A 12,959-nucleotide genomic window follows, 5' to 3' on the forward strand; every position below is an offset into this window, starting at 1 on the left:
GTCCCCCAGCCCCTGAGTCCGCGGCGGGCGTTTGCGGCGGCCCGAGCGCCGCGCCTTCCCCTGCCCCATGTCGGCGTGGCTCGGCCGGGCAGCGCTGCTGCTGGGGCGGCCGGGGGGCCCCGCTGCACCCTCCTCCTCCTCCTCCCGCCTGGGCTCGTTGCGGGGCCCGCCGCGGTGCTGTTGCCGCCGCCGCCTAGGCTCGCTGCGGGGCGGCGCCGACGGGCTGCTGCCGGCTCGGGGAGCGCCGCCCGGGCGGGCGCTGGGCACGCACCCCAAGAAGGAGCCGATGGAGGCGCTGAACACGGCGCAGGGGGCCCGCGACTTCATCTACAGCCTGCACTCCACCGAGCGGAGCTGCCTGCTGCGGGAGCTGCACCGCTTCGAGTCCATCGCCATCGCGCAAGGTGAGCGGAGCCCGACTCGGAGCGGGGCCGGGCCCTGCGCGCCTGCCGCCCTCGGGGCCGCGCTGAGGGCGGGCGGGGAGCAGCCTCGCCCCGGCGGGTGGGAGAGCCGAGCCGGGCCGGGCCGCGGGCGCCGTTGCCTCCGCAACTTCTCCCCCGGCGGAGCGCTCCGCGTGCTCGGCTGCTCACCGGGAGTTTCCGAAAGCCGTGGGTGGCCATTTTTCAGAACGGGAGAAGCGATGTGCGTCTGCTCTGAAATCCTCCCGCTGCTCGTGCGGCGCTCAACTGGGTTCAGAGCGCTGAGGATCTGTGCTGTACTCCAGAAGCTCATTCATGAACAGCGCTGCTCTGCCTGGGAGCGGCTCCTTCTCGCGCAGCTGTGTGCACCGAGGGAGGTCTTGGAGTGCAGTGCTATACAACTCCAATTGAGTAATTCACGCTGATGTATTCTTATTATGTATTGTGATCCAACCCTTCTTTCCAACTTGACGCTTTCACTTTAACAAATCAAAAACTTGACCAAGCCAAATCACGTTAATTACAGCCTCAGGACTTCTGGGTCGGATGCTCAGCTGTAATGCAGGGTGCCTTAGGTGCCTTACAGCTGAGGTGACAGCAGGCACCCCAGAGCCCTGTGCTCTGATCTAGGCCTCTATGTGACTTTTACATAGCGTGCCCTTGGAAAGGGCATTTCTGTTGCTCCTCGCTGTTCTGTGCCTTAAGGAAGCCTCACAGTGGGCAGAAAGCAGCTCAGGGGTCAGCTATAGAGTGCTGCCTTCATGAAGAAGCAGAACATTTCAGCTCTGTTTGCATTACACTTGCATGTAAACACGGGAGCCAGAGCAGGTCACCAAAGCAGTTCCTTTTAGGAGTTCTGTGGAGTGTAAATCGGCTGTGTTTGTTTTCCAGCCTAGTAGGAAGAGTGCTTTAAGCTGTATGTTGTCCCTAACTTTTGAGTACTAACAACTAACACTCTAAAGGTCCTTTTCAGCATTTATAAGGGTTCTTCCCAGAGGTTTTTGTGCTGGTTTCTCTCTTGGCACTTAGGGTTCAGGTGAAAGCGGGCTGCTTGCCGTGCTTCTGTATCACTGCAGGATCACACTGTGGATATTGCATGTGTTTCAGTGTGGTGTCTCAAGGTCTATACAGAGATAACTCAGCACATGCCCCTATTAAATACCTTGTTGCTTGACTGCTGCTAACTGCAGTGTGAAAAACTGTTTCTGTACAGTATTGTGGGGGTCTGATCGCTTAGGATTTGGAATACTGTTACAAAAGCATTAGTTTAAAGACATAACTAGGTACAACCTTATTAGTAAACTGCAGATTTATTTCATAGTGAGAACTGCAGTTCACTTGCACCAGAAGTGGTGACATTTATCTCACTAGAGAGAGTTATTTAACAAAAGCTCAGTTCTGTGCTTTGTGGTCCCACAGGTTGCTCCAGGTGTAGTAATGCCATCGGACTGCAGTCCACAGAGTCAGGTTTTTTGATCTGCTCAGCTGGTAACTTGATTTGTTTGAAAATAGCTTTTTCCTTTATTCAGCTCTTTCATTATTTATTCATTTATTATTTCTTTAACCTGACTACATCATGATATCAGCTGTCACCCTTTCTGTCTGGGAAGTGATTTTTTTCTAAATGTGGTCAACAACAACAAAAAATAATAAACAAGAGCTTCTAGAAAGTCTTTTAAATAAAAATAAAGGGAAGGAAAGTCTTAATACCATAATGTGTATCTCCTGTATGTTCCCTGAGATTCTAGAGAACTATAATCACATTAAAGGGAAAGAAACAGCACAGGAATCATTTAATGCAGATAAAACAGAGGCTCTGCATTCTTCAGAGGTACACACAGAGCACTGGGTTCCCTTCTGGATGCATGTATTGGAGTTGTCCTGAGCTAAGGAGGGAAGGGAGCTAATGTCAGAGGGTTGGTATTGACATAATTCAGACTTGATGTGAGGAAGGGCATCAGTTTGCCAATTATCAGATGTACATACATTCTCACTGCACCAGGCAATGATAGAAGCAGACAAAATGGATTTTGGGCTGCACTGGGAAGAAAACAATACAATTCCTGGGCTGGATGATGATGTTCTGTACTTCATATGCTTAATTATGATAACACTTTGAATGCTTGCTGTTGCCTGATATTAGTATGACGACCACAGGAATGTTTTAACTGTGTATGCAGGTTGTGGTTGAGAGTAGCACATGGGGGGGTTGTGCCCCCACTTTCCAAATACTTTCTCTAGCTCCAATCAACTGTAATCACTTCTGATTTTTACAGTCAACTAGTTCAATGTAGATAAGGTGATCTGGTCGATCTGTTTCTGCTCAGTCTTTTCATTCGGTGGCAGCATGCAGGAGAGTGGTTGCTTTAGATCAGCTTGCTAGTTTGCGCTTGTGTTGATTTCCAATAAGCTGTGGTCCAAATGCAGCCTCCACGTTTGCACTCCTATCTAAGGAAGTTTCTCTGTCCTTTTTTCAGTCTGGAAAATCTGTCTTTCCTCAATCATGAAATGCACATGCAGTTTTGCTGCTCTGTGTACTTGAGCTTGTTATGTGCCTGTGGTCTTTTTTACATCTATATGGGAAGTGAGGTCTTAGTCCATACCCTTCTTAATGTGGTCTTTATTGAGTTAAGTTTTGACCTTCTTCCTTCACTACCTCTTCTGTGCCCTAACAGACCCCATAGCAGCTCGGGCAAGCTGTCAGCAATATGGGGAGACCCGGGCAAATCAAGAATCCAGTGGGGCCTGTTCCTCAGCCCATTCGCAGGCCTACCACCCGAAGGAAGCAGTTCCACCATCTAATTGCCCTAGCACGAAATATGACAGGACACACTATCTGTGGCCTCCGCTGATGGCAGAGGCTGCGGGGAAACCCTGCCGCTGCCCTCACTGCTGCGCTGAAGGATGGTCCTCAGGTAGGTGAGCTGTAGCCTTTAAGTCAGCTGGGTCTTGAATGCTTTGGTACTTAATGCATCTGTTTGCCCTGTAGTCACGTAACTGTAGGTGGGGAGAGGTTTGTGGCAGCGTGGCTTAGAACTGTTCCTGCCACCACACTGTCCCCATCTTACCTGGAAACTTCCATCTGGATGCTTACTGCTTTCAGGTGCTGAGCACGGGCAGTGGGTTTAAAGTGTAGCTGACAGAGAGCAGCTGAAGCTTGTTGTTATTAACAAGTGCTGAAATTATTCTGTCTGTAGCAATGCTTCAGTCAGAGGACTGAATTGATCTGTGAGTTTGCAGTGAAGGATGGCTGTGAAGCTGTGCTCACTTGGAAGCCTGGTTAAAATAACAGGAGGCTTTTGCACAGGAGTAGCTGGGGGAAGGATATGAAACTGTATCTAGATAGAATTGTTTTTAAAAGGGATTCTGAGAAGTGTTTTAATTGAGACTGTAATCTCTACCTTGCTAACTGCCTGAAAATGTAGTCAGAACATCACCAAGTTGCTCTTTCTGCAGAAAAGTGCAAGGCGTAGTTTTCCGTTATCATTGAAGTCGTCTTTTTCTTTAGTTAGAAAGGTGAATAGGGTCTCATATTTTCCCAGGCAGGGTTTTGAAGCATTTGTCCTTGTAAGCATGTCGGCTGCAGCAGATGGAGATGATGCATATGGATTTGAATCTAAATATTTTGTGTTTTTCATAGTTACAGAAACACTAAAGTAGCAAATTGCCCAATTTCTGCTAACTGTAATAGTGCTGCTTCCCTGTCTGTGGAGGTGGTGCTCCATGGTTGAGGCTTTGTTTTGTTGGTGGCACGGTGAAGTACTCCTTGCTCCTTTTTTATATGGGGGAAATGAAAATATAGAGATGGTATTGGCAATGTCAGGAGTGATTTAATGGTTCTGACTTCTGTATCAGTTTTCTGTTACAGATGGAGGGGGGGTTAGGAGGAAGGAATTGGGTTTATGCTCAGGTTTTCTGCCTTTAGTGTCAATCGTATATTAGAAAGTGATTCATGAAAGTGCTTTAAAGCAGTGCAGCAAACTTGGTAACCAGCAGTAAGGAGGTTTCTGTAGCTTAGGTAAGAAATAACCATACAGCAGACGTGTTGAGGGTGCTGTTCTCATCTGTGCTGGCTTAAAACGTTCTCACTCCAGAATGTTACACTTCTCCATTAATAATACTAACACAGTGTGTCTACACAGGGACTCTCAGAAATCTCACATTGTGATAAGTGAATGTGTTATTTCTTCATCCTTGCTTCAGAGATGGGAAAAATCCTGTAAGAACTATGTGCAGTTCCTTCAGAGCACCGAGCTACATTTCATTATGTGAAATGTTAACTCAGTAAAGGATCTTATGAAATGTAATAAGCTTGGATTTGTTTTCTTGCCGATGCTGCCTTAACTGGAAAACATGCAAAAACTTGGTAGTGGTGTATGTGTCCTTGTCAGCTGGATTTTGCTGGCTTACTTGACAGGTTTGGAGAATCCAGTCTCTAGCTAGATTCTGTATGAGGGCACCGGCATGTCATGCCATACGCTGTTTAGCAAATAATCTGACCAAACTGGTACATTCTGATTGAAAAATGTTCATAATTCCAAGTTAGTGTGTCATGGCTTTGTAAAAAAACGTAGCACTGTGAGTGAAGGGCAGTGCACTGTGTCTGCAATTGGTCTGACAGCTGTGGCAAGATCTTTATGAGGGTATTGCAGAGTTACAGTTAGTGTTGGGCAAAATCTCACTGTGGTATCAGAAGAAGCATCTCTGCTTTATAATCTATTATTAGAGCCCAGGTGCCACTACTTCCACAACTCCTGCAGGGAAGTGGATTTGAAAGGCTGCAAATTCATCAGACGGATGTTTAACCAAAGTTCCTTAGATGCATCAAATGTGATCTATTATGAAAATAATTCCTTTTTTTGTGCGAGGCAGGCACACCATGCTATTAACAATAAACCGGTTATCTGCCTTTTGATTTCAGGAACCACCCAGATCTTAGTGACTCATTTTGGTACAGCTTAACCTGTGTTAATACAACAAAGCATGATTGGAGCTTTCTGGCTTTACTTCTCTTGTCTGAAGAGTGATTTCTTTTTTTGTTTTTCCAATGGACAGTGAAGTTTCTTGGGAGGACTGACGGATGTGTGGAGGGGACCAGCCTTGCTAATGCACACTGACTGGCAGGCACAGTGGCACCTGAGGGGGGCAGTTCTCTCCTCTACAGCCTCATGGATGTGGGTGAGCTGAGCTGCATGTGAAGATGGATATCTACCTGCAGTGACCTAGGTCAAGAAATGGGTTTTTAGCTTTGGCGTTTGATTACAATTCTAAAAAAAGGTCCTCTGGCAGACCTGCTGGTAAGCGTGTAATTTGAAGTGCTCCAGCAAGCTGATAAAATGAGCAACTCTTACAGCTTGCCTGTGCACAGTGCCTTTATGCTTGTGGTCTGTCGCAGCTACACCACAGCAATCACTGGTCTCACTGCTGAGTCTAAAATACTCTGTGATGAAAACAATAATGTGGTTCGGATGGAAACAGATATTACTTCTCTTTTTTGCTTCTGAAATTCTTTTTTTTTCCCCTCTCAAACCATTGAGCCTTTTGATGAAGGCAGAGTACGGGAGGAGGAGTGCTGAACCAACTGCTTATTGTTTTCTTTGATGTCTGCAGATGGAATTGTTCTGTTTTCATATGTTGGTCATCTACGTAACGCTAAATATTTTGTTACCTGTCACAAACCATTATAAAAAACTCATCAGCTCAGATGTCAATTACTGCTAGTATTAAATCTGTTTGCTTGAAAATGATGCCGTTTTTCTAGCAGAAAAGAGAGCAGTGAGGCAGTTCTGGGTTGATCGTTTCTGTGGTTGTTCTGACACTGTTTTTCTTGAGACTTGCTGAGGAGAAGGGAGAAATAATAAGCTGCAGTCAGCCCCTTAGCTGTCATGTGCTGCTATATCTACAGTGTTCAATGTATAAATCCGTGCTGGCTTTCCCAGCCTGAGTGTGGAAGGGCAGAGCTCTGCCTGCTGCTCTGCCTGGGAGCTGGGATGGAGCTCAGCCCAGGGGGGCTGTGCTGGGCTCTGTGAGGAGCTCAATGAGCACGCGCCTGGCTGGGGAGGAGAAGCTGGTGTTGAAGAAATGACAGGAAGTTCCAGTTCCTTTTATCCTCACATTGGATTCTTATGAAATGCAGCTAAATTTTCTTCAGATTCTTTTCATGTCCGCTCTCGAGAATATGGTTGTCCAGTACCAGCAAAGGCAAAGTGCTTGGGAAGATTTCTGCTGTGCGGGTTACCTCAGCTGAGGGATTTCATACAGCTAAAATCTAATCAGAAGGTGTGCTGCCTTTCCCAAGAAACTTTTCAGGAGTGTAATTGCAGTTACATTGAAAAAACAAGCAAACAAACAAATAAAAAAAAAAACCAGCACACCCCAAAACTCCAAAGCAGCAAACGTATGAATGAGATCTCGTCTCTAAGATGTACTCCAGGGCATTAGAAAATTTCTTATTTCCATTCTTCATTTCAGCACTGTTGTGTGGCATTTGTCAATCTGACATTTCCGTAAGCTTTATTACATTTGAAAGCTTATGATTTATTGGACTTCCTTTTTTTTTTTTTTTTTTTTTTTTTTTTTTTTGTGGCAGAAAACCTGTAAACTGATTTAGCTTAGGAGAGTATAAATTTTTTATTATGTTGTCATCTCAGTAACCACTTAGTATCTTATGGAAGTTGTCAGCCTGTAGCAAATGTTTCATGAAACTTTAACTTAGAATAAACTTCATGACTTTCTTCTCCTATGTTAAAGCTCAGTGTCTGAGTGCAGAAACACAGCCACGTGTTTTTGCAGAGGAAAGCCAGCAAGTGCAGTGTGTGTAAGATCTAGAGAAACTTGCTCTCCTTGTTTATGCAGGTTCCTTCCTGCTGGCAGATACACTGGGACTCATGGGAAGATTTTAAGTAGTGACTTACTGCCATCTTGCTTTTGAAAACTTTTAGCATCCAGATACCCTAAGCCACTGGTACCACTTGAGAAGCGAGCAAAGGAAGTAGTGTCACCAGAGATGAGCAGTACTTCTGGTACAGTAAAAAGCTAACAACTACAAGTGTGTTGCTAAGGTGTGGCATTGCATACGGCCAGCAAGCTGCTTGTTTGACAGGCTTTCTGCTTGCCTGCTTTGATGCAGTTGGCATGTATTGCTACAAGAAGTAAGTGCTCGGTTTTTGCTTATTTATATTAATAGAAATTTGGGACTTCAGTCTTTATAATATGGTTATAATGACTTTGGTCTCAGAACTGTGTGATTCCCATAGTTCTTTTGGGAGTTACTCTTAATGGGACTGAAGAAATGTGTCATGTCCTGGTCTTGTGGAAAATCTCATGAGCTCAGCAATTCCTGGGTAGTCTGGGCAGGTCTCCTTAATTTCTACATTGTAACAGACTGAAGATTTCAGATTTGAATGGCTCTGTTCACTTGCAGAAGCTCAGTGTTACCAACCTTACACTTTTTGAAAGTGACATGCATTGACTTGTGGCCCAAACAGAATGTAGGAATAATGCCATTGCTAGAGAATACAATATTCAATTGACCACTTTTTCCATTTGCTGTAATTAATGCTTTGGGAAGGTGAAATCTGAGAAGATTGCCCGAAAGAAAACTTTATTTTCCAGATATTGCATGTGTTTAAGCATGTGATGTGTGCAAAATGATTTTAATGCTTAAGTTTTTATTTATTTAGATGGTCAAAAAAAACCCACTCAAGCCTTGAGCCATTGTTTTTTGACTGCATATGTCTTGTGTAAACCAGTACATTTCGTGGCTATTGGGAGACAGGCTTTCCTAGCAGCTATCCTGTCTGGTGTGAGGGCTGTTTTAGCTTAGCTCTCTTTTGGAAAGATCACTTAAAACGCAACTTTTGCTTGCTAAATAGCTTGAACCCTTCAGTGATGGGTTATCTTTCTGTGTATATCCTGTGGACACAGGGGTACTGATTTGGTGTATAGTGTATAGTAGAAGAGCATCACCTCCATTTCCTAAAGGAATTGTTTAAAGGTTAGCCATGCAACTAAAAGCTCTTATTTTATAAAAAGATAAAGTAAATGGGAAAGCTGAGATAAGTGTATCATGCAGATGGTAATTAATAAAGCTGCTGTGGATCTCCTTAATGCAGTTTATTTTTTGCTGCTAAAGAAACAGTTCAAGCTGGGAGAAACGTGTAAGTTGTCTTGTGTCACCCCCTGTTCCTTTCCTTTCTTCCTCCTTAAATCATCACGGCGCTGTTTCAGAAACTGGAAAACAAATGTTTTTATTGTCATTTTCCTGCTGTGTAGGATAACCTCTGTTAACATGAGCTTGCCTTTTGGAATTCTGGGGATGTGACTAACCTGTGCCTCAAGCAGGCTATTGCTTCCTCAAATGCAGTGAGTTTTTTAAGGTGATGCTGACAACATACGTTCTTAATCCAGTAGAGCCCATATCTGATTCAAAAATGTGGGATATGAAGTCACTGGCATATTTTTTTTTGGGGGGGGAGGGTTCACTTACTTTGCATTCTTAAATATTTGTATGTTAATTAATAATTAATAATTATTAATAATTAATAATTCACCCCTGCAGCCATAATGCATCCTGATACACAGTCTGTCTTACACATATTATGCCTTGTTTGGTGGTTGTTTTTTCATTTGATCATTACAAATGATCTTGTAGGCCTTTTCCAACCGTGGTGTTTCTGTGATTCTGTGACTGTGCTTTAGCTTTTGGCAGATCCCAGCACGCCACTTTTTCAACCTGCAGGTTATCTCTTAAAAAGGGCAAGCAGAAGCATTGGAAGACCACAGTGTTACCTGTTTGGAGATGAGGCACAGTTGGTAGCAACTCACCTTCCGCCTTAAAACAGTCAATAGGAGCAGGTGGCTTCTTTTGTTTTCTCTCACTGCTTGTGCCCAGGGACAAAAGCTTTGCTCAACCTACTTGCTGAATACTCAGTAGCTTTTAAGGGTGTTGGTGCCCATACTGTAATTTGCTGAGCGGTTGTGCTTTGCTTTGGAAAAGACTTTTCTGTATCTGTGCCAGGTATGAGGCATTTCCAGAGTTAAGTCCTGCCTCTTCATGTGGCTGCAGTCACGGTTGAAGGCTCCTGCTTGACCTGGGGGAAGGACACAATCTTAGGAAATCGTTTTTATTTCTAAAACATAAAAAAAATTTGAGAGGCTTCAACAGAGAGACCAGCTGAGAGGAAGCAGCACCGTGGGTGTCAGCAGGGGCCCAAATATTGGTCCCTGAAGGTCACTTCTCAGAAATGGTCCGGGACCAGGCAGCTGGACACTGGCGAGTCATCCCAGACCTTCTGAGGGGCCTTGGGGCTTGGTTGGGAGGGGATGCAGGAAATGGTGGGTGATTCTCATCTGTGCCACAGAGATCTGTCTGCTTCTTGGTGTGTTGTGAATGCAAAGTTCTATTGCTGCACAGCTCTGTATTTTCTTCACGTCCAAATACTTACTGGGAACCAACAGATAATGCTCCATTTCACCCTGCTGTGGTTTTACTTTGTAAATAGCATTGATTTTGAGTTACTTTTACTGTGAAAATAACTTTAAATCATTTGTTCTCTGTAGCCTTTGGCTGTATGCAGTGATCCATCCCTTCCTTAATGCTGGCCAGTATAACTTCGTGTTCAGAGTGCAAGTCATCAGTCTCCATTAGTATATTATGTCATTTTTAATGGCAAACAGAATAGGTAGAAATTATTTTACTGCCTTAGTTGAATTTCATGGAAGACTGGAGAGAAATGTGTGTGAAACTAACTGATGGCTTTACCAGCTGCTTCTTTACATACAATTAGCTTCAAGTTTCGCATTGCAAATTATTACTTCATTAAGTCCTGACAATAGGATGATTTTTTTTTTTTAATAGAGCTCAAGTAGAGCTTGATGTGAAAATGTGAAACAAACTTCTGTTCAAGAATAAAAGATTAAACCCAGTATCTTTTTTTTTTTTTTTTTTTTTTTTTTTTTAAATCAGTGGTCCCATTGTGGTTGAATTCCATGCTGGCAACAGTCATTTTCTCTATGTCTGGCTGTGTTGGTGGCTGAGGACAAGTACTAGGTGAAGGGCAAGTCCTCTGATCAGGAAGAGACTTAGGAACATAAGGGGAAAAATAACCAAATCATCCCTTGCAGCAGCAATATGAATGGACCTCAGCATCCATCTTATTTTCTCCTGGGAAGTGCCATGAGGACTTCTTGCCTCAGGGTGGAGTTCCTCTCATCCTTCCAGCAGCTCTGTGTCACTGACAACACATTAAGGAGACTTGAACTGGTGAGAAAGGTTGGTTTTTAGTCTTATCAAGTACTTGTAATGACATTGGAGAAGCACTGTTGACTTTATATTCCTCTGACCTCTTGTATATAGGCAGGGAGCTGTCTCTTCAGGGTTGCTCCTCCCAACCCTTCCCCTTCTTCCCTGCTGGAGGAGAGGCTGTGTGACACTGCTGAATTGGAACAGCACATGAGAACAAGGAGAGGGAATGGTGCCAGAGGCATTCATGCCTCATCGTATGGCATGAAACAGATAGGAGGAGCACGAATGTGATCCAGCTCTCCAGCAAGCGCTGGCATTACTGGTAGGTCAGTGATACAGGCAATTTGCTATTGCCGTAGTAGAGGCTACTTTCTACTGCCAGGAGGAAAATTGTTAAATAGATTGCTTGTTTCCTCACATGTGGAAAATAGGCATGCAGAAATCCTTGAAGATTCAGCTATGGATTTATATCATAATTAATAATTATCAGGCAGATTGGCAGGTGGAGGATGCAACTTCGGCTCTTACAGGAGTTTACTGCTTTATTGCAGTTGAAATTGTTATGAAAGAAAGGTTGAAAAAAAAAGCAGTCAAAGTTGAAATATATAGCAAAATCAAATTGTCATCAGCTAGTTTCAAGGGAAAGTGAAACGCTGCATTGGGATTAGATAAATGGATCGGATTGGTGGTAGGTCGTGAAGCACAAGTCCCAGAGCAGCTTTAGAGGGAGAATGTGTGCACAGCTGTGCCTCGCAGTGGTGTCACTTGGGCTGAGTTAGCTCTGCTGCTGGGAGCTGCATAGGTGCACTTGGAATTGGGCTGGTTAATCCTCTGGGGTGAAGGCTGATGGTTATTGAAGTCTGCAGAAACACTGCCCAGGAGAAACATTTGCCTCTTATTTTTTTCCAAAGGCAATTGCTTGAAATAGTTAAGTTAGTGAGTGCTGTTCTTATAAACTATTTTGCTCTTGCTTTGTTGTTCTCTTTCCTTATATGACTTTCTTTATATAACCAACAATCTCAGTAATGTCAGATCGCTTTCATGAATAGAGTAAAAAAAATTTTTGGTAGGACTTAAAAATCACATACTGAAGAAATTACAGAATCAGGGGGCTGTATAACAGTCCAGCAGATACTCTGTACCCTTGTCTAATAAAAGCCAAGAGAAAATGTTTTGGGATTCTATGTAAACTGTATTTTGTCTGTTTTCACATGGAACTGCAGCTGTTTGCCAAAGACAGCTGATGCTGCAGCTTGGTTTTGGACCACATACAGTCAGGGACACAGGAAGGAGGCAACCACGTGCTGAATGCACAGGGCTGCCTTTAGCAGTAGGTTAAGAATAGGTTAATTGCTACTATGTTTTGTATGTACTGAATGCTTAATGTAGAGAGGTAGCAGTTACCTGAGAGTGATTTATGGCTGCTGCTTATGTTGTCAGCAGTTTCTTTCAGTGCTTTTTTTGCTGATAGGTTTCAAAGGTTTCTGATAGCTATCAAAAGTTTCTTAAGGACTTCTGGGGACCTCATAATTCTGCTTCTTTACTGCCACAATGCAGTGAGAAATCAGCAGCAGCGTGTTTACTTGCTGTGATTCTGTAATTGAATGAATGCCGTTCTGTTTTTCTGTTTGCTCTCCCTCTCTTGTTCTGAGTAGCTGCTTTATTTCTGAGATAGATCAAAAGCAAGAAACTCTGTATGCATTTAAATTTATTTCAGAGAAAATCTTACTTCTACAGTCTTCTGTACTGCCAAGGTTGTCCTCCGGCAGGCAATGAGGTTTACCAGCAGGCTGATGCTTGGTGATATGTGATAATAGCGGTTTCTTCAATTTTCTGTAAATATAATGATAGCATTATCTTAAAAGAGGGAAAAATCATCCCCCCGACTCACAGCTCGTGTCCTGCTCTGCTGCAACTGCCTGCATATGGTGAGGGCTGTTGGTTGGGTGTTGCTGTCTGCAGGAGTACAGATGCTGATGCTGCGGGTACCAAGTACTGTGGAAGCGCTGCTGTTGCCAGCCTTGAATTTGTTCCAGCGGTGAGCTTTGCTCTGTGTCTCTCTGAATATCAACTAAGGAGCTTTTTCTCGTTTCAAGACCCCTGTGTATTGCAGAAGGCAAAAGCCAACACTCTTTGCCTGAGAATAACAGTAACAACACCTGATGCCTTGGGAAAAAAAGTGAGTGGTAACATGGACCTCATCTGCTGCTGCTGGCATGGGGCATGAGCTCCCTGTCACTGGGATGCTGCGGTGATGTTGGGGCAGTGGAGAGCTGCCCTGGTCCCCTGGTACA

At 44.1% G+C, this 12,959-nt stretch overlaps 1 protein-coding gene across 2 annotated transcripts in view; it reads left to right on the forward strand.

The window, feature by feature from the left end:
- The first annotated feature begins 67 nt into the window (after positions 1–67).
- The window catches only part of TMEM65 (transmembrane protein 65), a 31,922-nt gene continuing 19,030 nt past the window's right edge, over positions 68–12,959 (forward strand). Inside the window, exons 1-2 of one of the 2 annotated variants that reach the window (XM_042837608.1) lie at positions 68–404; positions 3,095–3,334. In XM_042837608.1, coding sequence (XP_042693542.1) covers positions 68–404; positions 3,095–3,334 — 577 coding nt within the window. The remainder of the gene's footprint in view (positions 405–3,094; positions 3,335–12,959) is intronic. The other variant, XM_042837618.1, reaches the window with a different exon arrangement.

Source organism: Centrocercus urophasianus, unplaced genomic scaffold, assembly GCF_019232065.1.
Source record: "Centrocercus urophasianus isolate 14NV4802_14NV808 unplaced genomic scaffold, USGS_Curo_1.0 seq_11, whole genome shotgun sequence".
Lineage (NCBI taxonomy): Eukaryota > Metazoa > Chordata > Aves > Galliformes > Phasianidae > Centrocercus > Centrocercus urophasianus.